This window comes from Hetaerina americana, unplaced genomic scaffold, assembly GCF_022747635.1.
Source record: "Hetaerina americana unplaced genomic scaffold, ioHetAmer1.1.p SCAF_2, whole genome shotgun sequence".
NCBI classification, from domain to species: Eukaryota; Metazoa; Arthropoda; class Insecta; order Odonata; family Calopterygidae; genus Hetaerina; species Hetaerina americana.
In genome coordinates, this window is record NW_027286763.1 from 97,286,160 (window position 1) to 97,313,556 (window position 27,397).

Here is a 27,397-nt window from a genome sequence, read left to right on the forward strand (position 1 = left end):
CCAGGAGGGCATTTGACAAAGTTTTCTGATTGTAATTGTCATAACTTTTGTTGCACGGTGACAGTGAATGATCAGTTCATTATTTCTCTTAATCATTTAAGGATAACATGAGTGTATACTGAATTGAAAACAAATCAGGTGCAATTACTATCACACAAGCCAGCTTGTGAACAAACATGAACCATTTTGTGATGCCTTCCTATGAGAGGGAATTTGATGTCAAAGCAATTCAATGTATAATGAAATCTTAACACTGAATCATGGACTTCATTTGGACTAGAATCATGGCTTGCAGTATATATATTTGCCAAATCAGTGAGGTATGCATTCCATTTCCAATCCAGAAGAAATTTACCCATTAGCAATGAACAAGAGCTCCATTCTGTCACAACTTGAATTCTTTGGGTTTTAGTAGTTGCATGAAGAAGAAATGAGCAATAGCCTCTTTCAGGACTGCATTGATAATCCTCCTTAATTAACCATATCAAAATAGAATTACACAACAAAATAGCAGAAAAAAACATTACCTGCTCATGAGCTGTATCTCCAGGGCCAACAGTGTGTCTTCTGGTCATTGTATGACGATCATTAGGCATTATTCCCCAACCAGGGGCAGCACTATTTCTCGCACTCTGCTCTTCAGGATGCAATTCAACATCACCAAACTATGAAGAAGTAAAAGGGAATACCAAATTAAAATTAGAAATGGATTACATACTCAAAATCAGTACAGAAATAGGAGTATGAAACATATTTGGAATATTCATTTCTTACTGTTATTTATAAAAATAATTAAAAACTAAAACTGAATTTTATTTCAAATTTAGGGGAAAAATTGTAGTTATTTTGTTTGCAAACTCATATTTGGCTTTTTCCATCACTTTATTTACTAAATCCATCGTTCAAAGGCAATGAAGGTATTAACTTGAAAGCATTTACGCCATTAGAATGGCATTGCAACTGGCTGTGCTTCATGCATCACTAAGTTCAAAGGAAAAGAACAGCATTAATTTCTAAAACATTCAAGATTATAGCATGAATATATCTGAACAATTAAAACCTGAAAATAGTGGAAATCTGATTAGGTGAGAGAACAAGTCTTAAAATCTCTTCCAAGTCATCACAATCGAGACATTCATCATAAAATGTTGAAATCAAAAGCCCCTGTGAAATGATTAATGATTGCTGCTCTAGTAAAATATCAGGGTTCCATGATGAATGAACATGAACCATTATTTACATCAAATCACATAAGCGACCGATGGTTTACATTAGGCAACCCAGTTCATATACTTTAAATTCTATTTCATATAGGAGAAGCTAAGAGAGATCTCTCCCTTTATTACTTCAATGTAAAAATAAATGGGAAAAAACAATTAGTGAAATGATGATCAATATCATATTTAAATTTCAGTTTGCCTCCTGGGACTCATGACGGTAACATTGCCCCTGGTGAAATAAATGACCAATTAAATCAAAAACCCATTTAATGACAAGGTGGCTTGATGTCAATTACGGCCAACAGTTTTTATCCCAGTTGAACACCTTGAAACAATAAGAGGTTCTTATTTAATGTTGGTACTACATGAATTCCCAGCAATAAATAAATAAAAAGTTCCCCTGATAGTGATGAGAAATGCACAAGAAAATTTATTCTCAAAGCATATATATGAATAATAAAGGCAAGAGCTATTCCATGCCTATAATTCTCACCTTCTCTAGGAACTGAGAGTCATCAAGAATGCAAACCACAGGCATAGCTGCAAGTGGAGAAGATGATCCACCTCCAGCGCTCACTTCTGATTCCACAGGACTGCGATCCACAACACCTGCAAGCAAGCATGATTCGACTCAAACTACATCAAAGTAATTCATTCATTTAGAGAAGTGCTTGATATACAGTCAGCATACTCTTTGTTCAAATGGAGCATGATGTACCCATCTCAATTTTTATGAGGAGTGAGACAAACTCTTTACAAACTTTGTGTGCAAACAAGACAATGAATAAGAACAGAGCAACTTTTAAAAGATTGAAATTTGATATCTCTTGAATGTTGTGCCAACTAATACGTTAATTTAAATATAAATCATCACACATTTAAGACCCACTCATCCGTAGGGGTGCATGCATCCCTAATTAAGGACATTAGATTAAGGGATTAATATACAGAATAATACTTTATAGGTTTCCTCACAATAAAATAGTTCATCTTTCTAATGACTATAATGCTTTTGTGTGAATTTCACATACGGGAGAGTTGAAAGTGAAGAGTTGAAACAGTAACAAGTAAGTTGTACAATAACCTTTCAACCTATAACTCTTATTGAACACTTTGGATATCTAATTCTTAATTGCATCTGCTAAGCAATAATAGGTATTGTTAATAGTATACATACAAATGTGTAAGAAATAAATCAGGAATTACAGTTACTATTTTCTAAAAAATTCATAAAAATGCACAATTTTAGGATGAAATTTCAAACCCCCCACCCCCCCAAAGGGACTGTTTGGAAAAGAATTTCAAAACATTCAAAAAGGGGGCTCCTTCATGCGACTCTCTCAAATTATATATAGAATTGTTAGTGCTGCATCCATAGAGCCACTACTACTCTCAGAGGGATGGAATAGAAAATAAAGATTTCTAATGACGAAAGACAAGATTGAATCAGATGCAACCTTACTAGCCCTTTTTTATTTATTATGCATTAGTCCGAAAACAGCACTTCAGCATTTAAACAATGATATAACAGTATTACAATTATATACACCCAAGCCCTAGGTGGAGGAAAAACCACCTAGGCGGTAATCGAACCCGCGACCTCTGAATTGGTAGGTGAGGGCGCTACCCCGCCACCACTGGGGTCGGCAAAAATTTGGGAAGCTACTGAATTCCTCAATGAGGTCCACTTCAATAATTTTATAATCAACGTTTTTATATTATTATGTTGCCATAGGTTCATTAGAGAAGATCCTGCTGTAAGAATTACACTCCAAATATGTCCATAATTTTTACTTCAATTAAAAGATGGACTAAACTTGTGGCCTCGTCATGCATTCCAATCGTCCATCAATCAATCTTGCTGAAAGGCTCACAAAATGTGTGTCCCATCAAGCTCGTTGATATTGGCCACCACCATGGAAATTGAGGCACACAAGTAATGGCAGTGTGTGATTGCAGCTAGTCAAGTATGAGAGAATGATTTCGAGAGTTCCCATTCATGGGCTGCAGCTTGTCCCAACCAAAGGTAGAGTGCAACATGTCACTGAATACAATGCCTCTCTCTCAGTGAGGAGGGAGTTTCCTTACCAGTGGTGATACTAGCTCTGCGTTGAGACATGGGGAGTGTCGGGGATGGCAGACACGGAGGAGATGGGGTGGCACGAGGAGGAGAAGAAGAAGGCGTCGGTGGAGATATGCCCCTTCTCCTTTTCCTTTCCAATCCTTTCTTTTCCAGCTTGTCCAAAATGAGGTGGTATATTGCACTAACATTATCAAAGCCATTCTGGTAAACAGCCTGAAATGGTAAACGTGCTTAAAATGGAGTACTCATTATTGTTCAAGTCTTAAGATAGCTTTACAAACACACAGCAACCATAATAAACAAAAATATTAACGACAAACAATGTCTCTCACCCCTTTCACAAATGTCAATGATACTGGTGGCATAAGGACAATAAACTGATAAAATATTGCAATGACAGACCAAGGTATGTTTAATGGCTAAATAAGCCTTTTTTGTACACCCAATTTTTCGCACCTTTAAAAAACCACATGTATTTTCAATGGTCCACTCACACAAGCCGGTCTGTCATCTAATGGGCCACCAACTCATTGCAAAGTCCACCCACAAATACCATAGTTTCAGGTACAATTCAATGGAATTAGAACACTCCACTTAACTCTACCTGCACACTAAAGACCCATTTCTTAAATGACCATCTCTTCTGGTTTAAGAAGCTATTGGCTGTAAATGTGAAGTTAGTTTAATACCTCGTAGTAGTGTTATTTAGGGGAGACAACATACAGCAGAGGTCATTTGCACCATTAGGGATGGACAGGAAAGGATGAAGGGTGGAGAGAAACCCACCATTGGTATTAGCCTACTCTTAACGAAAGGCACCAAGGGGTCTGCAGCTTAACGTCCCATCCGATGGATGGCGTCACTCACAGTGCCCTCCACAAAGACCTAAAGCTAAATCTATGGCAGCTAAATCGAGATACTAATGATATACATTCGATGCCCCTGGGATTCGAACCTGGGCCCTCTGGGTGGGAAGCCAGTACAATAGCCACCCTTTTTGAATATTAATGATGAAAGGTACATAGCTGGTACATAGCTTCATCTGCCTTAATGTCAAAGCTTTAAGCATTTTTTAATTCAAATAATGGCTAACAAATATTTGGCCATTACTCATGCATATAATTTGTCAGGCCAAGTAGTGCATGATGGCATCCCATATTATAGTTTTGATGTCAAACTTCTCATGCCATCTAAATGATATTATGTTTTGGGAGTAAAAGAGATGGTTCCTTAATGGAATATAATCATAAGGTAAAATAGCATTGAGCAACTTGTAACCATGAAATATATCTACAAATCTAAAGATTAAAAGAAATGTGACTTCAAATGTTGTGACCTTCATCTTACAAGCATATAAGCATTACAATTTGAACTGTGGAAATTCAACAAATTATATTCCTAGAGAGATAAAAAAAACTATACCTGAGAACTATCAATTTCTCAAAAGATATATTAGAGCATGAAATAAAATAGTAATTTGTTTTCAGCTGGAGTGTGATTCTGAACCACACATTCTGAGTTCCGCATTCAGGGAACAACAAACATTTCAAGTGTACGAAGACAAGTATCACCCTGGAAAGCAGGGAGATGCCACTGAGCATAGGGAAATAAAAAGAATAGAACCGCATAGGGGAAGAGTTTCCTGCTTCTGAAGCAGATGCCTACTCATTAGACAGGCAGGTTAAATGTGTTTTGCTGTCACAATAACAGCCCTAATTAGTCTGTTTCTGCAAACCTAACAAACAGGAACAAGTTTCTCTAGTGTTCACTTCTATCAGAATTGGCATTCCATAATGGCTACATATTCAGGATTGGCGGCATAAACAACTTACTCCATAGGCAGGAAAGATTTCTTAAGGTATTCTGACCTGTTTTAGATACATTAAAAGTATAGCATTTCTATCTGTTAAATAAAAAAGCATGCATGTTTTGGTATGTTTCCATATTTACTAATGAATGTATACCATCATTCTTCACAACGAACAATTCAAAATAATGCTTGCATACCTTGTAAATGACATTTTCTTCAAGCCCTGGCAGCTGAAGCATGTACGCCAGGACCCTGGAGTCGAGTGGGGGTGGGTTGAAGTTTTCTTCATTTTCCTCCAATTTCACCACAGTCTGACCCCCCTCTGTCTCAGCTTTCCCTTCCGCAATCTCACCCCCACCTGGCCCTTCTCCTTCTGGCACTGGGCACTCACCCACAGGTGGCATCATCCATCTGTGATCTAAAACCTGCTGGATGCTAAGTCTTCGTTCCGGATCAACTACTAACATATGCCTAATTAAATGCTCACAATCTGGAAGAAGATTGAGAAATCAAGTTAAGCCAACAATACAGCATCCCTCTGTGTAATATAAAATACCATACTAATGAGTAGTCCCAACTGAGTGAAACCCAAAAGAAAAAGTACATCACAAAATAACCAAGCATCAGATGACCAGAAAGTACATAGTTGGAGGTGAAATGATGTAGCTCCATTTTTGCCAACTTCATGCCTTTTTGACAGTTAAAATTTCAGTTTGTTAAAAACTAACTGCTTTTCATTTCATGGAAATGCAACGTACATCAATGCTGTATGCTACTAGCTGAAAGCTTTTAAGTAACTTTTTATGGATACATGATGATTGAATTGGATGAAAGAAGGAATAATTACTCTTAAATGGCACATGGTAGAGCTCTTTCATGGTTTTCTTACAGACAAAGAGAAACTTTGTTGTTCAACAGAATAAAACTTTACTCTTGACTGGTGTCAATAGGGGGGGATCGAGATGGTGCGGGGGCTAACGTACTGGCTTCCCACCCTGAGGGCGCGGGTTCAAATCCCGGCGGTGTTGAATATTTTTCAGAGGTATCTCGATCCCTACTTGAGGTGCTTTGTGGAGGGCACTTTGAGTGAGTACGCCGTCCGTCGGATGGGACGTTAAGCCGCGGACCCCTTGGCGCCTTTCGTAAAGAGTAGGCTAATGCCGACGCCGGGTTTCTCTCCACCCTTCATCCTTTCCTGTCCTTCCCCTATGGCGCAAATGACCTTAGCTGTCGGTCGCCTCCCCTCAAAACTACTACTACCTGGTGTCAATAAAGAATATCACTCTGGCCTTTCATAGACTTGGCTTTCGAATTTAGCCAAATTAAATAAAACTAATTGAATTGCATTCTGCAGATATATACTTGGTAGGTGCAAAATAAAGCAACATCGAATATTACAATACCAAAATTGAAGGCATCATTTCTAGACGCCTTGAATTTTCCCCCTTCCCATGCTTATCATGGTGGTTATGAAATATTTGCTTTATATTTCCCTGACTTTATCCAATTTTCCCAAAAACATTCTCTAATATTATTCCTAACAAACATTACTGCAGATATTTGTGATGCCACTACCTGTCCCCGAGACCTTTTTAGCTCTTGAGTGAGAAGGAGAGAATGAATAACTTACAATGAAAAAATGGATAGAGTATTAAAATTGAAGGGATTTTCCCAGGAAACCCAGCTCCAGCCCTTTGAACAGGGGACCAGTGAACTCTTTCCTATGCAATTGAACCCAATTGTAATGATACTGTCCTGTCATAGGGGGCCCTTACACCATACTAAAGTTTGCAAATCAATCAGGATTGCCAAATTAAAAGTATTGCTAGGGCAGTAAGGATTTCTGCATTAAAAACCTTGCAGATGGTTATTTGACTAGATGTAAGGTATAAAAGAATCAAGAATCAATGCATGATTAGTGTCACTACTAATAAAACAGCACCACACACTTTTTGGAAATGTAGGTAGAAAATATATTTTTCATGTGTAATAAGACATGACATGATTAAAATATGATCTTATATAAAATAATCTCCCATGTAGACAGTTAAGAAATCCAATTCCTGGAAAGGGTGAATATTGAACTCCATTTTAAAAGAATAATTGGAATGTCACACTGCTCTTTTCTGCATTTGTAGGCCAATCACCATTGGAAAAACTTTAAAGGCCCCACTGGATTCATTCGAAATCCATTTTCGGTCACACTGACACCTGAGACTTTTGTCATGAAAGAGCAGTGTAACAGAAAGCCATTAGGCAAAGATGAATTCCATCATAGAAAGACAAAAAAAGTATAATTAACAGAGGCACATCATATGATAGAATTATTTTCTAAGGATAAATTAAAAAAAAACTAGTATGTATGTACTCTTGTATAAGAAAAATGAACTACATTAAACAATGAGTATGTAACAGAGAGAGAAGAGGGTTTGATTTGTGCAATGAATATAGTAGAGTTTTGGTAATACCAGCTCCAATTAAGACCCTTTTTGTTATGTTCATTGCTTACAAATATTTAAATGCCATTGGAGAATAAATCCTATTTTTTATATTTGAAGGTAACAATTCTACTAGTAATTACTTTTGCAGAAAGCTAGCTTCTTTGCCCAGAGTACGCAAGGCGTTAACTTTTGAACGTGCAATTCACTACTAACAAAAACCTCAAAAAAATATATACCTACATGTCAATACCAACTGGTGTTCATTAGGATAAACTCTAAATATGCTCAGATCAAGAACATTACTTCAACTTAATATGAAAACATAAAAAATGACAGTCACAAAAACATTATTAGAATACTGCAAAAATACTTTTCCATCACACTCACCAACAGACATGAAGAACGGTATGCGGAACATGCCTGCAATTACACGAGCTCTCAGTGACTGCAGAGTGTCACCGTCAAAAGGTAAGACTCCACAGACTAACACATACAGGACCACACCCATGCTCTAAAATAAAATATCGGTTTTAGTTTACTTGAACAAATATCACTCAAGTTTCTAAACAACGCCTGAGAATAGTTAATAAGACAAATATAACGAGCTATCTACCAATTTACACCTACCCAAATATCTGCTTTAGGACCATCGTACTTTCGGCCTTCAAAGAGTTCAGGTGCAGCATAAGGCGGGCTTCCACACCATGTGGACAGTTTTTGTCCAGGAAGGAAGTGGTTGCTGAACCCAAAATCTGAGGAAAAGAGAAGGAAGAAGAGTGTGATTAATAGTGGAAAATAAAAATGGAAACAGGCAATATTATGCCAGAAACATACTTGTATAATAGGGTAGATATCCATGACATTTGAGAAAAAAATTGCTAAGAGATCACAAATGAATGAACAAGTCGAAGAGGGCAAACACATTTATCTATTAGCAATTATGTCATTAAGCCACAAATACCTCAAATTAATTTCATTACTCTAATTGAGGGATGTGCTATTTTTTTCAATATTACGTAATTTCAACAAAAAAGTTGCCCCATTCAACTTCACTCTGATGTGTAGGATAATAATGTCTTGACTATAGTAATTAATTATTACACGATTAATTTATTGGTTATAACAAAACAACACAGTAATCAACCCGAAGGTTGGTTTGGTAGGTGATGATAGAGTTCACCCAGTACTAAGCCCAATGCCGTGTGAAATTCACACATCAGGGTAGGGGAGTTCCTTTCCCTGTACCGGTTTTGGTTTCCCAGGAAGATCTGGTAACCGAAAAACCACATTGCTTGGGTGGAGATGCAGGTGCCCAGAGAGGCTTGCCTGGGAATCGAACCCGGGCCCTCTGATCAGTAGTCCAATGCTCTACCCCTGGACTACCGCGACCCACTTATGATTATATCCAGTTGAAAATCCACCACACATTAAGTGTCTGAATTGAAAAATATATGTACTTATGTCCAATTAATTACAGATGACAGCCAAAATGATATGTTTGAGACTGACCGGCTAACTTGATGTCCATATTTGCATCAAGAAGTAGGTTTTCTGCTTTTAAGTCCCTATGGACAACATTCATTGAATGGCAGTAATTAACAGCACTAACTATTTGCCGGAACACACGCCGTGCTTCTTCTTCGCTCATGCGCCCCTTCTCCACAATATAGTCTGGGGAATCGAAAACATATTATCTTAACTAAGCATAAGTGATTATGATTTGAGAAGAAAAATGCAATTACACAAATATATCATGCATATGATGGCCCAACAACCCGAGACACAATATTTAATGTCAAACAAAAGTAAAGCCTTATAAATAACTTACTGATAACACACCTTACTCAGTTCCACAAGAAAGAGTTGCCATAAATCCAAATCAACATCTAAAATTCACCGGGTAAGCTAGTAACACACCCTAAATGACACAATAACACAATGTCAGAGAATTCATCACTATCTGGAATAATTCTAGCCACGAAATTCTTTCAATAAGAATATTTTTACTGGTACGATGGAAACTGCAGCTTTTAAAATAACAGAAAAGGAATGAGGAAAAAATGTTTATGATTGATCTAATTTGGAGTTCATATAATCATTATTCACACATTATTGTACCAAAGAAACTTTAATGGACAATCTGGAAGCCCTGCTTCCCTCAATTTTTTGTGGGAAATAATCTCTCCATATTTATCACAAGGTAGGAATTACTCTGAAAGGGAATAACTTCATGACTGAATTTATTTATTTAAACATTAGACAAATGGATATCTCCCCTTTTTAGCCAAGATGCTTAAGAAATTTGAAAGAGTCACTAGGCTTCTATGTATACAAAACTTTCTTTCCAAGCCAGTGTCACTTCAGTACACAAGCTGTCTAAGCATTTCTATGCCAATGAATCCTGATGCATTACAGCATCTCTCGAGCGTGATGACGCCATTAACCCAGGAGTTTGTTTTCCCAATGCATATTCAGTGTTTTTATCAGTAAATTTTAACAATGGTTGGTTCTCAAAGACTTTCTGCTGACTCTTTACTATAATTATCCATTGTCTAAACCTCTGAAGATGGAGAAATGCAGTTTTTTGGATGTGAATATCCATTAGGAGATACTACTGTAAATATATGACCTCATCCCTTGGCATTATGAGGTCTACATTAAAAATTGTTGAAGTTTCTCGAGGTAGCTATTTCAAAGAATTTGGTGTAACTTGGAATATACAAAATCCAAACTTGTTTGGGATTGAAGGAGGCTATATTATGTGTTATCAATGTAAGGGCTGTTGATTAAGAAGTTCCCAATCCAAAGATATTTACAATTCGATCACATCCACAATAGAATATTGTACGGCTTGATGATTTGAAACATTTTGATTTGCTGCATTATATATTTTCTCTTATGTACATCGATCATTGTCTCATACTGATCCCTTGTCATTAATAAATATAAAAATCTTAAAAAAGGTTACTATAATCAAAATTAAAATTAAATGTTATGCATTTAACACAGAAAATCTAAATAAGAATAAAACTGTAAAGTTTTACAAGTCATTCTTTAAAGCCGCAACATATTCTAAAAGTAGAGTGGTTCCATAGGGGGGGATTCATTTATGCCATGGATTATTTTAAAACCAGTACGTATGACAAATAATGGAAGATGATTTAAACAAACTGCAGTTCAGCAATCGGATTATCCTCAAATTTCAGGAGTTCAGGATTCCTATCTTAGTAAGACAATTAAATTCACAGAACTCATAAAGTTTACATGAAAATTGATTGGATGTACTTGTGGAACAGAGTAAATATTGTTCAAGTGCCAATAGAATAGGCAATTCAATAGCTCACCAAATATTTCACCATTACTGGCAAATTCTGTGACTAGGTAAATCATTTTCTCTGTTTCCATAACCTAAGGAAGAAAATCCAATATGAACTACTAACCATTAAATATGGACTTGCCATCAAACAATAAGTACTAAATGGGGATACTAGTAGATATTCAAATTTGACCAATGTGTTAATTTAATTCCCTCAATCCCAATTTTCTTTAATTTCCCCAATATTTATAGAAAAAGGTCATTGATTACTACATAGTGATTGGCATGAAAATAAACAATTTTAAAAACCATTAAACCAAATGTCTTACCTGATATAACCGGATTATGTGTGGATGCCTCAACTTCTTCATTATTTGTATTTCCCTAAATATCTTTTTTAAATTTTCTTCATCTAATTTAGTTTTGTCTATTATTTTTACTGCCACCTGCAAAAGAAGAAAGTTTATGCTCTGTGAATAGATGGTTAATGAATATAAGTATATTGCTGATTATCATTATATCAGAAAAATTCTGCTACTTCTCTCGAAATCTATGCATAAAACAAACTATACAAATATGGGTAATTAAAAAATTGGGAATGGAAGAGTTTACCTGGCAATAAAAGAAGGTGACATGTAATGATGCCCACTCTTAAAATTATACAGCAAAAAAATGGCAATTGAGGCATTAGAATATTTGGGAGCAGCAATGACAGGATAAGGGGAGATATTTGAGACAGATTTACAATATATACTTTATAAAAAACGAAAAACAAATACGTATTCATTAAAGATTTTTCAAGAATGCACACCTACATCTGGAAAATCCTGGGTAACCTCAAAGATGATGGCTGACACAAGATGCGCGAGGTATATACACATACATACATACATATAATAAATATATTTCTAGACACACATACACATCTATATATATAAACCATAAACACAGTGATCAACCAGAAGGTCGGTTTGGTAGGTGATGGTAGAGTTCACCCAGTACTAAGCCCGACGGCATGTGAAATTCACACACAGGGTAGGGGGCCAGTTCCTTTCCCTGTGCCGGTTATGGTTTCCCAGGAAGATCTGGTACCCGAAAAATCACATAGCTTGGGTGGAGCTGTAGGTGCCCAGAATGCCTTGCCCGGGGGGAAGCGAACCCGGGACTCTCTCCGGTCAGCAGTCTAACACTCTACCCCCTGGACTACCGCGACCCACATCTATACAGGGTTCGTCCGGAAAATAAGTGTACTGAGCTCAGGAAAATAAATTTATTACACTTTTACATATCTTAAGCTAATATTCCTCAAAATAGGACCCTTGTGAGTCGATACACTTGTTCCAGCGGCGTTCCCATTCCTGGAACGCTCCCGCGAAGGCATCATCGGGAACCTCTCGAAGACTCGTCGTCGACCTCTTCTCTGCCCTCCACGAACATCTTGTGCCACCGAAAGATCATGTTTCTGGACATGGCTGACTCCCCGTAAGCCTGGTTAATTAGACGATTTCCCAAGCTTTACCGCAAATTTGATTGGAAATAACGCTGCTTCCAAAAACTTCGGCATCGCGTTCCGTGACGTGGGTCGAGCGTGGAGGATCGCGGTTAACAGAGCTCCTCACTACACCACAGCTCAGAGCCGACTGCCTTTTTTCAGCGTCGCTTATCAACATACCCCCCCTCCAATCGCAGCCCGTCAGAGCGGTGCTGGGCGCGCCTGGAGCGGCGCGCCCAGCCCAGGAGTCAGTACACTTATTTTCCGGACGAACCCTGTATACTATATATATACATGTATCTATATATGTATATGTATATATATGTATATATATGTGTATATTATATGTGTTATATATATGTATATATATATATGTATGTATATATATATATATATATATATATATATATATATATATATATATATATTATGTATATATAATGTATATATATATATATGTTATGTATATTATATATGTATATATATGTATATATTATATTGTATTACTATATATGTATATGTATTTATGTATATATTTATATATTATATATATATATATATATGTATATATATATTATATATATATATATATGTATATATATAATATATATATATATATATGTATGTATATATATATATATATGTATATATATATATATATGTATATATATATATATATGTATATATATATATATATATATACTACTCTCTACTATATCTATATATAAATCTCACTTGAAGAAGGGCTCTGAGAGGACCGAAAGCTCGCACACTTTACCGTGTGAGTGTCCTTTTAAATGTTGCTATTCTATTTAGTGTTCTATTGTGCCGTCCCATTATTGTGCCGCGTGTGAGTTTTTCCATATAATCGTTATAAATAAATAAATATATATATCTATATATATACCACCACACACACACACACATATACATACATACATATACATATATTCCTTAACATATCCTCCTGTACTATTCTTAAAGTCTGAGTAAACTTTTTACGCACATATAATTCGGATTCTCGCGCCAATACATCAACTGCAAACCAAAATATTAACAGGGGTATGCTTCTGATCATTGAACATATTTTTTTAAATAATTTAATATTTTTTGTGGTTTTTAAAATCTAAGATTCATACCATTGCATTCTACTCCATGTGTATATCAAATGATCATGTGAGACACGGACCGCTACCAAGTTAATTCGAAAATACGCTCTGAATTATAATATATTGTTCTCTGGTTTATAAGGCACAGCGCATTTTTGTTTAGAAGCCTTCAAAGGGTATATTTTCTTATTTCTTAATGTTTCACGCTTAATTCATAGGCGTTGACTCGGGGCACGATCGTAAATCAGACAGCTGGAGTTCTCAGATTAACCGGCGCTAATTCCAATAATATAACACAGTGGCCAAAGAAAGGTAAAATTAATTCTTGAGTAAAAATGCCACTGAGTCCGTATCTCTTATTTTCGAAAATTTGACGCGAAGGGGCGACGGACATCTAGTAGACCACATGGAGGAAAACGTGGAAAACGAAAAAAAATTGTTTCCATTTCCTTGGGACTCTTTGTATTCCACCAACAAAGCAATATGACGTGTAACATCCCACACGGCCAGTGTTTTCTCAAAGTTATTTCGTTACAGTGGCGAGTTTCAAGACATCCAGCTGCCACCACTACGCCCAAATATCGCTGACCAAGTCTGCTTACGTCATATTTAAACACTCATCCATATAAAGGGTCATTCGTTAGATTCGATGTTAGGGCATAGATTAGATTATGCATGGTACAAGGTTTAAGCTTCTCCGTGGAAATGTGAGGTTTTTATTGTTCGAAAAAAGCTTCCGAGAAATGGCATGCTTCAAAAATCCGCGCTGCAAATATGAAGTTCACCAACGCCGTTTCAATCGAAATTCATTGAATGACAAAGCATTCTATGAAGGTTAAAACATTGGAAATATTACATTATCCTTCCAGGACGTTGCTGATTGTTGGTAATACCCACAGGAATGCCATGAACCTACACGCGACTCGTCGCTAGGTTTACCGTGGGCTATCCCGCATCCACTATCGCAAAAGAAAAACAATGCTGGGACTTGAACCCACGATCTTTGCGTTACAGGCGGACGATTACCCCACCAAACCTAACACGACGTGCTATCTCGTATTGTGCAATAGTTTCCAGAATCTGTAAAGAAATGAGCTGCCAACTTTGGGGTTAGTGGCGCACATCGCGTTTGTGGTGAAAGTATCATAATATATGGTGGGTTTAGAGAATTAAAAGATTGCAAAAAAATGAAATTAGGCAGCTGATAGCAGGACGTGTGATGGAAAATTAGTCATTTTATTTCACACTAATAAGACCAACTATATTGCGCATATTAGGGGACGCATCGGAATGTTTCTAATTAAGGAACTCGAAGTTTGAAGGTGATCTTTACGATTTGTGATGAGGTGTTACGAGAAGAAAGCCTCTACAGGTCACGAAGAGGGCTTTAGGAAAGGTACCTAAAGTGGCACTCTTGAGACTGAATGCATTAATCAACTATTTTCATTGAAAACATGAAAATGGCGTGCACAGGGAATCTTCACATTATATTGCTTTGCAGGGATGTTAATATTGACAAGCCAAGAGTGTGACCAGGCAAAGCCAAAAGAGAGCATTAAGAGCCAGTACCACGTAGTTATAGGAGTTCCCGAGTGTCTCTTGTCTATCTGAAAATCTTGATGGATAAATATTTCGAAAGTGTCCAACCGCGCTCCACTTCAATCTAAATCAATTATTTGGAGTGAAAAATGTGATATTCTCATTAGTATCGAAAAACCGAATTTAAATGAACTATTTTGTTGTCCCTAAAATTTTAAGTTCACCCTAAATAAGAATCAAATCATAGGTTCTTATTGCCATTAGGTGAGTAGCGAATAAGAAGCACTTAGGTCTCCAAAGTAAAAGGTCTTGGGTTTGATTTCTCGGTTAAGGTGAACTTTTTTTCAATTGCAATCAAATTTGCATGAATTAAAACTGGTAGTTGTTACGTTTTAATCCTGTTCCTAAGGCCGTGGGGATGGATAAAAATTCCCGCGGAACTATTGAAATATTTAGGAAAGTTTTGGAGGAGGAAGAGGCCATATGGGCTGATTTCGTAGTATTTACGAGGAAGGAATCTTGCCGGAAAACTTTGTGAGATCAGTTTTAGTTTCCTATTCCGAAAAAGGTAAAGGCTACATCATGTGAGGACTACAGGACAATAAGTTTGATATCCCACGCAGCTAAAGTTGTTCTCAGGATCATAAACAAATGGATAGAGAGCAGGGCAAATGATTACTTAGGGGATGATCAGTTTGGGTTTAGGAAGGGGAGAGGTACGCGGGATGCCATTGCAGTAATGAGATTATTCATCGAGAGGAATATAGAACACAACCAGGAGGTATTTGCCTGTTTCGTAGATTTCGAAAAAGCGTTTGATAGAGTGAATTGGGAAAAACTAATGAGTATATTGCAGAAAATAGGAATAGATTGGAGGGAAAGGAGGCTAATCCGCAACCTGTACATGTCTCAGACTGCTCAGGTGCGGGTGGGAAACGGGGAGTCAGGATGGGCAGTGTTAGGAAGGGGTGTAAGGCAGGGTTGCCCATTATCACCGTTGCTGTTCAACCTGTATGCAGAGGAAATGATCAAAGAGGCATGGGAAGAACTCGAGGTAGGAATGAAAGTGGGCGGGGGATTCGTAAAATCAGTTAGGTTTGCTGATGACCAAGCTTTAGTTTGTCAGTCAGCCAAGGGGCTACAAGCATTGCTTAGTGAATTGGAAATTCAGTGCGACAGGTATGGGATGAGAATCAACATTAATAAAACAAAGGTTATGCGATTTTCTAGAAAGAAAAAGGCTAATCTTAACATTAAAGTAAGAGGGCAAAAACTAGAGCAGGTAGAACAGTTTACGTATCTCGGTAGTGTTTTGGACCAACACGGTCAAAGTAGTAGGGACGTAAGGAGAAGAATTGCGCTAGGCAAAGAGGCTTTCACGAGGAGGAGGGAGTTGATGACGGGGACTTTGAGTAAGGATGTTAAGAAAAGACTCGTAAAAACTTTGATATGGAGCGTAGCTATGTACGGCGCGGAAACGTGGTCATTGAAACAGGAGGATAGACGTAGACTGGAGGCTTTTGAAATGTGGGTGTGGAGAAGAATGGAAAAGGTGAAATGGACAGAGAAGAAAACAAATGAGGAAGTACTTGGTATGGTGGGCGAAGAGAGGGGTTTGTTGGGAGCAATCCTATGGAGGCAGGAAAAGTGGATGAAGGGGGTGTTGACCGGCAGTGGGATGTTGACGACTGTGATAGAGGGTAGAATGTTGGGCAAAAGAGGAAAGGGAAGGAACAGGATAGGGATGTTGGACGGGATGAAGGGAGGAAGAAAGTACTCAGAGATGAAGAGGGACCTGGTGTAGAGTAGAATTTAGGGTTGTGTTTTGTTAGTAGTCACAAAATATTTGTTTGGTAGTTGTGTCCATCAAAAAAACCTACCTTAACCGGTAGATTACCTTAAAAAAAATATATATATATATATATATATATATATATATATATATATATATATATATATATATATATATATATATATAGTAGTAGTTTTGAGGGGAGGCGACCGACAGCTAAGGTCATTTGCGCCATAGGGGAAGGACAGGAAAGGATGAAGGGTGGAGAGAAACCCGGCGTCGGCATTAGCCTACTCTTTACGAAAGGCGCCAAGGGGTCCGCGGCTTAACGTCCCATCCGACGGACGGAAAAAAAAAAAAATATATATATATATATATATATATATATATATATATATATATATATATATATATATATATATATGTACACATACACATCGATTATACGGAAAAACTCACACGAGCAGTATAATAATGGTGGGACGGACAATAGAACACAAATAAAATAGTAACATTTAAAAGAACACTCACACGGTAAATTGTTTAAGCTTTCGGCCTTCTTCAAGTAAGACTTACTTGGGTTGATTACTGTGTTGATAATTATATATATATTTATATATATATATATATACACACACACACATACACTTACACGGGAATTGGGTATCAAAGGAGTTAAGGCAAATGGAGATGAAATCAACATGCTCCGGTTTGCAGATGACATCGCAGTAGTGGCGGAAACGCGAGAGCATCTGCAAGCAACTCTAAGTGCTATGAATCAAGTACTGGGGGAATATAATATGATCATCAACAAGAAGAAAACTAAAATCCTTGTTTGCGGAAGAGAGAAGCTGAATGATATCACCCTTCGAGGGGTGAAACTAGAGCAAGTGGCACCCTTCATCTACCTGGGTAGCAGCATAACATGGGATAGAAGAAGTTCGACCGACATCAAGCGAAGCAAAAGCTAAGAACGCATTCATGAAGAAGAGGTAATTACTATGTTCTAAGAATCTAAGACTTGAAACATGGGAGTAATTCGTCAAGACTTTCGTGTGGAGCATTGCACTCTATGGTTCGAGACTTGGGACATTGGAAAAGTGGACCATCGACGGATAGAAACCTTTGAAACATGGTGCTGGAGGAGAATGCTGAAGATTAAATGGACAGACAAGGTAAGGCACAAGGAAGTATACAGAAGAGCAGAAAAGGATAGGACCATATGGAGAACTCTATGGCAAAGAAGAAATAGATGGATTGGACACATTGAGGCACGATGGATTGACTAGGAATATAATAGAAGGAAAGATCCCACGAGGAATACCAAGAGAGATGTACAAAGGACAAATTAAGAAGGACGTAAAACAGAGAGGGTATCAAGGATTGAGGGCATTGACATTAAAAAGAGTAGAATGGAGGGCTGCAGTAAACCAATCCTATGGTTGAAATACTGATGATGATGATACATAAATGTGTGGGTATGCATATATATGTACATATATATATACATATATATATATATATATATATATATATATATATATATATATATATATATATATATATATATATATATATATACACACACACCGTAGACAAAACGATAACATACTAGAAAGACCCCGTAAACGGAAAAGTCGATAGGTCAGTGGTCAACGGAGGACGAGGCTAGGAGAGGAAATTGCCTGTCAATTGATCAGGCTTGGATATTGAAAATATTTTTTCTACATTTAAAGGAGTTATTCTTTTGAAAGATGGAAGTTTTGTTGCCGCACCCTGTACTACTGCTACCTTACAATAAGTTTTGAAACCCACTCAAACATTAATAATTGTTGACCGCATTGCTAATAAGCATACTATTGGATATACATGTACGTCCTTCGAGCCCAACTAACAACACTGCATACGTGCTGCAGTTCTAAATGTCACTTGGTAAGTAACAGGAATGATTAGCAAAAGGTTATAGCGCAGGAATTAATTATTTGAACTGAAATATTTTTTTTACAGGTCATGAACAAATAAACATTCCTGCAATACATAAATGGGAATCTCACGATAGAATTAATAGTCATTGTATTTTGTTCGACAGACGGTCGGAATAGTTGGTGTTCAAGAGATATCGGACTGATAGAACTTAAGGGTAGTTGTCGAAGCTATTTCATGGATGATTCGGGTTTTCAAACCCGTGGAATGGTTCCGGCTAACATCCTATCGCAATGGCGAAACATATTACATGCTGCAGGACAAAAATGCTTTCAAATGTTATCAGTCGGATCAAGATGTGTCCTTCCACAAAGATAATTTTTATTTTCCGTGAATCACGTTTTAGTGCATTTCCAAGTAACGATCACGTTGTCATTCCATTTTTATACCTTTATTCTGAGGCTTGAGAATTTAATGTCTTTGTATATATAGTAATGCGAACTCCTAGCAATTAAATTCAATACAAGCGTTCCTTCCGCGGAATCTTCCGAAGGGCTAGTTGAAGCGTATTAGCTGACTTTTGAACGCCACCTCTTTGGGACCGGATTCAATCAACGACCAGAGTGAGCTTCATTTTGAACTTTTACCTGTCTATTACTGAGTGCGGAATGGTGACAGTTTCAGAAAAGGCGCTAAGGGACATGAGCATTTGACCCTATTTGTCAGGAGTAGGAGAACTGCAGGCTGGTATTCTATCAATTTGTAAACGCAAGTGCTATAACATTAATTTTTGCATTGCCGAAGAATTATCAAAATGAACCTAATCTGGGTAAAGCGCCGGTTTTTTGTTTTACTAAAGGCGCCAATTCGAGATAAAACTGTTAGGCCACTACGTACTTGTGCGCAGATGTGATCGTTTGCTCTATAACGTCTCTTCCATCCTTTTACTCAGGGATGACATTTGTCTTGACAATTCAACTCACCACAATAAGCTGAAATTGGTTACTAATACAAAAAAATTGTCCTTTATTTGTGCAACGGCGACGAAATGACTTCCCACATACAAAAAAACACCAGATGCCCAAAAGCAAAGTTCTTAACGATAGAATTGTCATTGGACCGTGGGTTGATTACAAATCCAAATTAAACAAGTTTCCCTAGAGTTTATGATTTGAATCCACAGTTATTCATGCAATCACTTGCTGAAATTACGCTATTTGAACTTAGTTTTTCTACTGCTTCCGTAAAGCTTATCTGCTGGTTTCATAGCATGCGCCCCTCCTGGGGGATACATATTTCTCCGAACGTTCTCAGGCAAATTCCTCCACTTTCAGTATTCATTGAAACACCAAAATAGAAATAAATAAAATGCGTACCGGAAACAAAACTGTTTCACCAGGCATTTTGTTATCTCATTAACTAGAAGAGAAATGACACGTGTAGGGAGCTGATACATAATAATTTGTACATAATGACGATAGTTTATCGAATAACAAATCATTAATTGGGAATACGCTTAATTTGATACTTAACCAGAGAGTTCACTTTGTTGCCTTCATACACGGACATGGATAATTTAGCAATCGTTTTCAAGGTATATGTAAAAATAACCCTAAATAATCAGTTATATGCTGACATTTCATAAAACTTTGTTTGCCAACACTCTTTACAGTTAGTTTCAAAAACCGCGATAATTTTCAAGTGTCTTTTGAGTGAATAGAGAAGCTATGTACAGGGTTCGTCCGGAAAATAAGTGTACTGACTCCTGGGCTGGGCGCGCCGCTCCAGGCGCGCCCAGCACCGCTCTGACGGGCTGCGATTGGAGGGGGGTATGTTGATAAGCGACGCTGAAAAAGGCAGTCGGCTCTGAGCTGTGGTGTAGTGAGGAGCTCTGTTAACGCGATCCTCCACGCTCGACCCACGTCACGGAACGCGATGCCGAAGTTTTTGGAGCAGCGTTATTCCATCAAATTTGCGGTAAAGCTTGGGAAATCGTCTACCGAAACTGTCGGTATGATTAACCAGGCTTACGGGGAGTCAGCCATGTCCAGAAACATGATCTTTCGGTGGCACAAGATGTTCGTGGAGGGCAGAGAAGAGGTCGACGACGAGTCTTCGAGAGGTTCCCGATGATGCCTTCGCGGGAGCGTTCCAGGAATGGGAACGCCGCTGGAACAAGTGTATCGACTCACAAGGGTCCTATTTTGAGGAATATTAGCTTAAGATATGTAAAAGTGTAATAAATTTATTTTCCTGAGCTCAGTACACTTATTTTCCGGACGAACCCTGTATAACGATTCCCATGATGAGGGACTCTACCATCACGATAATCATTAGCAGTCTTAAAAATATCAATCATCTATATATATAAAGGAGAGTGTTTGTTTGTATGTATGTAATTTGTTTACTTTTTTGCTGTCATAGAAACAGCATTTTTCCAACTATGCCAGCAGGATACTTTTGCAAGAACACTATTGTATTCAGAATTGCCGAGATATTATAGGTGGAATACATCAAGGAAAGTCTTTTGTAGAAGAAAAATGGGCAACTTTGATCCTGAGAATAATATTTATTCATGTGACGCATTGGGCCGAGTCTACACAGTCCATCCTAACAACGCCGAATGTTATTTTTTAAGAATGCTTCTACATACCATTAGAGGACCTCGCTCATTTGCAGAATTAAGAACGGTAAACGGAGAAATATGTGAGACATTCAGAGAAGCTCGCCAGAATTTAGGGTTGCTAGAAGGAGATCAACACTGGGATGACTCATTGCGAGAGGCCAGTTTGATTTCTCTTCCAGGACAAATCTAAATTTTGTTTGCCATCATAATAACCTCCTGTAATCCATCTAACACAAAAACACTATGGGGAAAATATAAAGAATAAATGAGTGAGGATATACTGGCTAAAGTTCGAAGTGAAAATCCTACATTGGATATTACGTTTAACTCCGACATTTTTAATAAAACTTTGATTATTTTGGAGGAAAAGTGTATCACAATGGTTAACAAGACTTAGTGGAACTCGGTCTTTTTGCACTTGTACAAGATCAACAGGGTGTATTTTATCAAGATTATATACGTGAAACTAGCTACAATGTCTTAGACTTAGAAGCATACATCGCGGATAAAAAGCCACTTCTTAATGAAGATCAGAAATTCGCGTACGAAACAATAATGGATTAAGTAGATAAACAAGAAGGAGGTATCATTTTTCTTGATGCTGCTGGTGGCACGGGAAAAACATTTTTAATTAATTTAGTTCTCGCTGAAATCAGGGTTCATGGAGAAATTGCTCTAGCCGTTGCATCTTCAGGTATTGCAGCGACATTAATGGAAGGAGGAAGAACAGCCCACTCTGCCCTTAAGTTGCCACTTAATATTTCCCGACAAGAAAATCCCACATGTCATATAAATAAAACAAGCGGCCAGGCACAAGTTCTTATAGAATGTAAATTGATAGTATGGGATGAGTGTACGATGGCTCATAAAAATCTCTTGAGGCCCTCAACGCAACACTTCAAGATCTTAGAGGAAACTGCAGTTTAATGGGAGGAGCTCTGGTACTCCTGTGTGGAGACTTCCGTCAAACTCTTCCTGTCATTCCAAAATCGACTCCAGCCGATAAAATGTATGCCTTTTTAAAACATTCTGTTATATGGAATCATGTCCAAGAAATTAGCCTTAAACAAAACATGCGAATCCTCTTAAGAGATGGGAATGCTCAAAATTTTGCAAATAAACTTTTGGAGATTGGAGAAGATAGATTAGTTATTGACGCATCTGGTATGATAAAATTGTCATCAGATTTATGTGTATCGGTGAAAACTGTCCGCGATATGATACAAGCAGTCTATCCTAACGTTAATCAAAATTATAAAAATTTAGAATGGTTGCGAGAAAGAGCCATTCTTGCTCCTAAGAACGATGATGTTAATGAAATTAACAAGGAGATACTAGCCATGCTGCCAGGAGACGTGATTGAATATAAATCGGTTGATACCGTAGTGGATGCTGACGAAGCCGTCAATTATCCAACGGAATTCCTAAATTCACTTGATCCAGCTGGATTGCCACAACATCGCCTTATACTTAAAGTAGGATCTCCAATCATTTTATTGCGAAATTTAGATCCACCAAAACTCTGCAATGGGACACGATTGTGTGTGACAAAATTAATGAAAAATATAATCCAGGCAGTCATTTTAACTGGAAAATGAAAAGGTGAAATAATTTTTATTCCACGGATACCTCTAATCCCAACTGATCTTCCCTTCAACTTTAAAAGATTACAGTTTCCAGTCCGGCTAGCTTTTACTATTACCATTGATAAATCACAGGGACAGTCTTTAAAGTTTTGTGGTGTTGATCTAAGATCGCCATGTTTTAGCCACGGGCAACTTTATGTTGCTTGCTCCAGAGTAGGTTCGCCTAAAAATTTATATATTCTTTCTCCTGGATATGAAATAAAAAATTTAGTTTATAAACAGGTGTTAAATAAAAAAGATTCTTAAATTTGTATGAAGTAGTGTATTATTGTACTTTATAATTTGTTGTTTTTATTTATGTAGTATATTTATATTATTGTTTCTCCCTAACCCGTACAAAGCCGGGTATTCTGCTAGTATACTAATAACCGTCAGCTCTCGTGATATCGATTGGAAGAAAGTTAAACCTAAAATTTTACGCGGGTAGACTTCAGAAGATGATTCAACGACTCCAAGACGACTTCCCAAGCAATGCTTAATTCCACGAGTATTGCATGTTTTACGAAAAATAGTTCCCGTAATGAAAATATTCAGAAAAAAATTAACGAAACCTCAAGCCAAAATAGAATTAGACAATCTTATTTCCCTTTCAGCACGATCACCATGGTAACCTAAAACAGTGTAACTAATTTTATGCCAAACGACTTCCTTCAGGAAACTTAAGGAAGACGTTCGACGTAAAAAGTCCATCTTAGTCCAACCACAACAGATTATTCACTCCACGTCAAGAAAAAGAAATACAAGGAGTCACACACATCAGTGAAAAGGCACAGCGCTACGTATCACACATAAAATTTCGCTTAGGAAGAAAGATAATCGCGAATAAATATATTTCACCAGAAAGTAATTCCGGCAAAGGAAGTTGAGAAAAGTGTGGATTGAGGAAATGATAATTGGGATGGTGGAATTATGGAAGAATAATATGTAAATTACGAGAAAAGGGTGATACTATGCCTACGCTAGCGACGCGATGGAATAGAAAGCGATAAGCGCGAATGTGGTCAGCTTAGCGCAGATAAGCAGGCGTAGCCGCCGTTTTTGCTCTGAATTGGCAGACGGAATGTGTACGCGGTCTATTGAACAATAAACATACGCCTGCATTCGGGGAATATATGTCCATGCATTCATACTGATACATCCGAGGGCAGTATCTCAACATATTGGGACCTGTGCATCATTAGGAAAGCCTTTAGAGAAGTCACTTTTGAAAGATCAGCAACCTGCAGAGGTAAAGACCTTCAAAAGATAAAGGAAGGCGCCTCTAGAGCTTCCCGATTCCTCGCAAGGGAAGTGCCAACGGAAGTGGGGATGCAAGAGGGATGAACCAAAAGCCTACCGCAGTACTCAGGTCAGCTGACCGGTCGTTGGACGCATTATTCCAGGCCAAACTGACAACATTTGTTGGAACGAAAATTCAACTCGATAGTTTCGAAAATTCAGCATCGCAACGTCAAAAATATTGAAGACGTTGAATTTTCTAAACCAACGCCGAAACTATGATCGAAAGTGTAACAGGTGCATTAAATTTTACCGCAGATTTACTGTCACACGAAAGGAGAGAAATCAACGGTTAAAACCGGTATGGGGATGGATGTTCCAGGGTGATGCGCAGGAAGAGCACGACTTACGCAAGGAAAATACAACGCCCAACAAAATAACCTTTTTTAATCCAGCGCGTGGAATGACCGATAATCAACTGCATCGTTGACAATTATTATTATTTGGTAATCAACTGTTCATGGCAGGTTTTGCATGGTTACAGACTGAAAACCACGAAATTTCTCAAACTCATCTAACAACACAAAACCTGACGAACCTCTCTAATTTCGAGAAATACCTTTTACCGCCCTTCATTCAATTCAAAATGCCTATACTATTCCTTCCCCTTCCTCGTTTGCCTAACGTCATCCCCAATATCAGTCTTCAATTCAATCCACAGTCTTCAATATCCCACTGCCAATCAAATGCTCTGCATTTCCCTTTCCTGTCTCCTTTGGATTTCTCATAATAATACCGTCTCCACCTCTACCATGTCTAGTACACCTCTTTGCATGATTTCCTGTCCTCCATTTTACCTTTTCCATCTTTCTCAACTCCCACATCTTAAAAACCTCCAATCTACGCCAAACATTTTGCTTCGATTACCACTTTTCCGAGCTACACGAAATCACATTCCATACCGAAGTCAATTCAGAGTCAAATTTGAAAATAAGTAAGAAGTAAAATAGGAAGTGTGGCAAAATAATAAGAGTAAAGAGGTCTCCTTAAAAACTTTGACACGGAGAAAAGAGGGGCGTAGAATTTCAAATAACGCGAAACGTAATGTATGGAGAGCTTTAAGGGTCGACATTATTCTCCAAGTTCGTAAAAATGCTGCAATTCTTTTTTTTAAACCACCCATGACCTCTGCTTTCTGATCATTCCTTCTCTGCAGAAGACTGCTTGGCAGTCGAAACACAGTGTCAGTTTCTGGGCACCACCATTACCTTTCCCAAAGGGCAAATCACAGGACTAACGTCGGGAGATCCAACGACAGACGTGTTTGTGCGATTGAGATTTGCACGGGTTAATGCGTTTACGCATACCCAACCAAGTGAGAGATTGGCGGGCCACTGGCGCAGGGAGATATCTCTCGCAAGCACTGGGTGTGTGAGTGCTTGAGACCAGCAAGGATCAATGCTATTTAGTACAACCAAGCTAGAGAGTGCGTCATTAATTTTCATTTATTTTATTACTTGTAATTGGTGGGCCGCTGGCGCAGGGAGAAATCCCTCGCAGGCCTAGTCAGTTTGAGTGCTTGATAAGGGCGAGGGTCAATGGTATATAGTACACCTTAGCCAGAGCGTTTTTGCTATCGTATTTTGTTTAATCATTTGTTCTATTCTACCCCCTATATCATTTTACTTAATTTATTTTTACTTATTTATTTTTCCTCTCTAATTTCCCTCACCATTACCTTTGCCCACTACTAAGAGTACGTCTGGGGTTGGTTCTTCCTATAATATTCATACGGTCGAAGTTACCGTTCCTTCTAATTCTGAGAAGTATGGCCGCCAAGAAAACATGAACTCAGAGCCACGACCACAATCCCTGGTGACAATGACGAAATCAAATCTTTGAGATCGAGATTTCAACGACATCATGTTGAAAATCATATATATTTAGACAGATATTCTAGATGGAGTGAGAGGGAGAGACTACTCGGGGAGATATTAATTATAATAATATTACTAGGGCGAAAGACTTTCTATCATTAGAAAAACAACTTCTAGTGGCATATACCACTACCATTGGATCTATGACTAGTCCACCGACTGTGGAATTTATAAGTTCACGGCCGACACTTGGACGGCTGGGGCAGAAGAGAAAAGAAGATGGGAAGATTTAGAAACGACGTTGCGATGGAAGGAGTATGAAAACAGACATAGCGACCGACCAAAGGAGACAATCTTTTAAGAATCAGCGAAAAGAGAATTGCCAAAGAAGACGATGATAAGCAGGAGAAAACTACCTGGAGGCATTCTTGCAGACAATAGGTTACTGGAAATTGTTAAAAAAAGACCGAGGAGGAAGGTCATCCGATAAGTGTTTTACATAAATTATTTAAAAGACCCAGCATTGCAGCAAGAAAAATACTGATATCACGGTATTTTTGTACGTTCGAAAATACCAATATATGTATTGAAAAAATACGCGAATAATTAAACACTCCTAAATGTATTTAAACAAATGTACTAAACATAATACCAATACTCATTGTATCTAGGGTATAATTAACATTATGGGATGTAGGTAATGTTAATTTACGAAAACTGCGACCTAAAAATATGGTAATTATGCACGGCCCTTAAATGAATGCCAATCAACCATTTAGGATACAAATTCGAAGAAATCTATTGAAATGCAACAATTGACGAATTTTTCAATAATGGAATAGAATGTGTTGAATTCAAATGCTAGTCCTACGCATGCCTTCCCAGTCCAACTAAATTGCTTGAACAGTGAGATTCAACGTTAAAAAGGAATAAGTTGGTCTCCTCGGGCGACGCACTGTTGATGGGGTCGATTTTAAACACTTTACCGTCGCATCAGAGTCGGCTAAAGGAATCGACACAGTGTGGGGAAAGAAAGAGTGGCAATACGAATTATGGAAAAGATAGAAAAGGTGAATAGAGGAGATGTTGGGAGACGCTGGAATGTTGAAAGATGAGGTAGAAGGGATAACATTAAACAAGCCGGGAAGACGAAGGATGAAAATTGTATGGGTGTTCGGAAAATACGAAGGTTGGCCACCAATCCTATCATCATCGAACCAGTTTCTTAAACTGCTGGTGAGATGGTACGGGGGCTAACGTACTGGCTTCCCACCCTGAGGGCGCGGGTTCAAATCCTGGCGGTGT

General features: G+C 37.9%; 1 protein-coding gene across 2 annotated transcripts in view; it reads right to left on the reverse strand.

Moving 5' to 3' along the window:
* The window catches only part of Sik3 (Salt-inducible kinase 3), a 93,411-nt gene that overhangs the window by 18,028 nt on the left and 47,986 nt on the right, over window positions 1-27,397 (reverse strand). For both annotated transcript variants that reach the window (XM_071585837.1, XM_071585836.1), the window contains exons 2-10: window positions 11,200-11,316; window positions 10,899-10,962; window positions 9,064-9,225; window positions 8,182-8,306; window positions 7,942-8,065; window positions 5,311-5,603; window positions 3,309-3,516; window positions 1,714-1,829; window positions 528-665 (exon numbers count right to left, since the gene is read on the reverse strand). In XM_071585837.1, coding sequence (XP_071441938.1) covers window positions 528-665; window positions 1,714-1,829; window positions 3,309-3,516; window positions 5,311-5,603; window positions 7,942-8,065; window positions 8,182-8,306; window positions 9,064-9,225; window positions 10,899-10,962; window positions 11,200-11,316 — 1,347 coding nt within the window. The remainder of the gene's footprint in view (window positions 1-527; window positions 666-1,713; window positions 1,830-3,308; window positions 3,517-5,310; window positions 5,604-7,941; window positions 8,066-8,181; window positions 8,307-9,063; window positions 9,226-10,898; window positions 10,963-11,199; window positions 11,317-27,397) is intronic.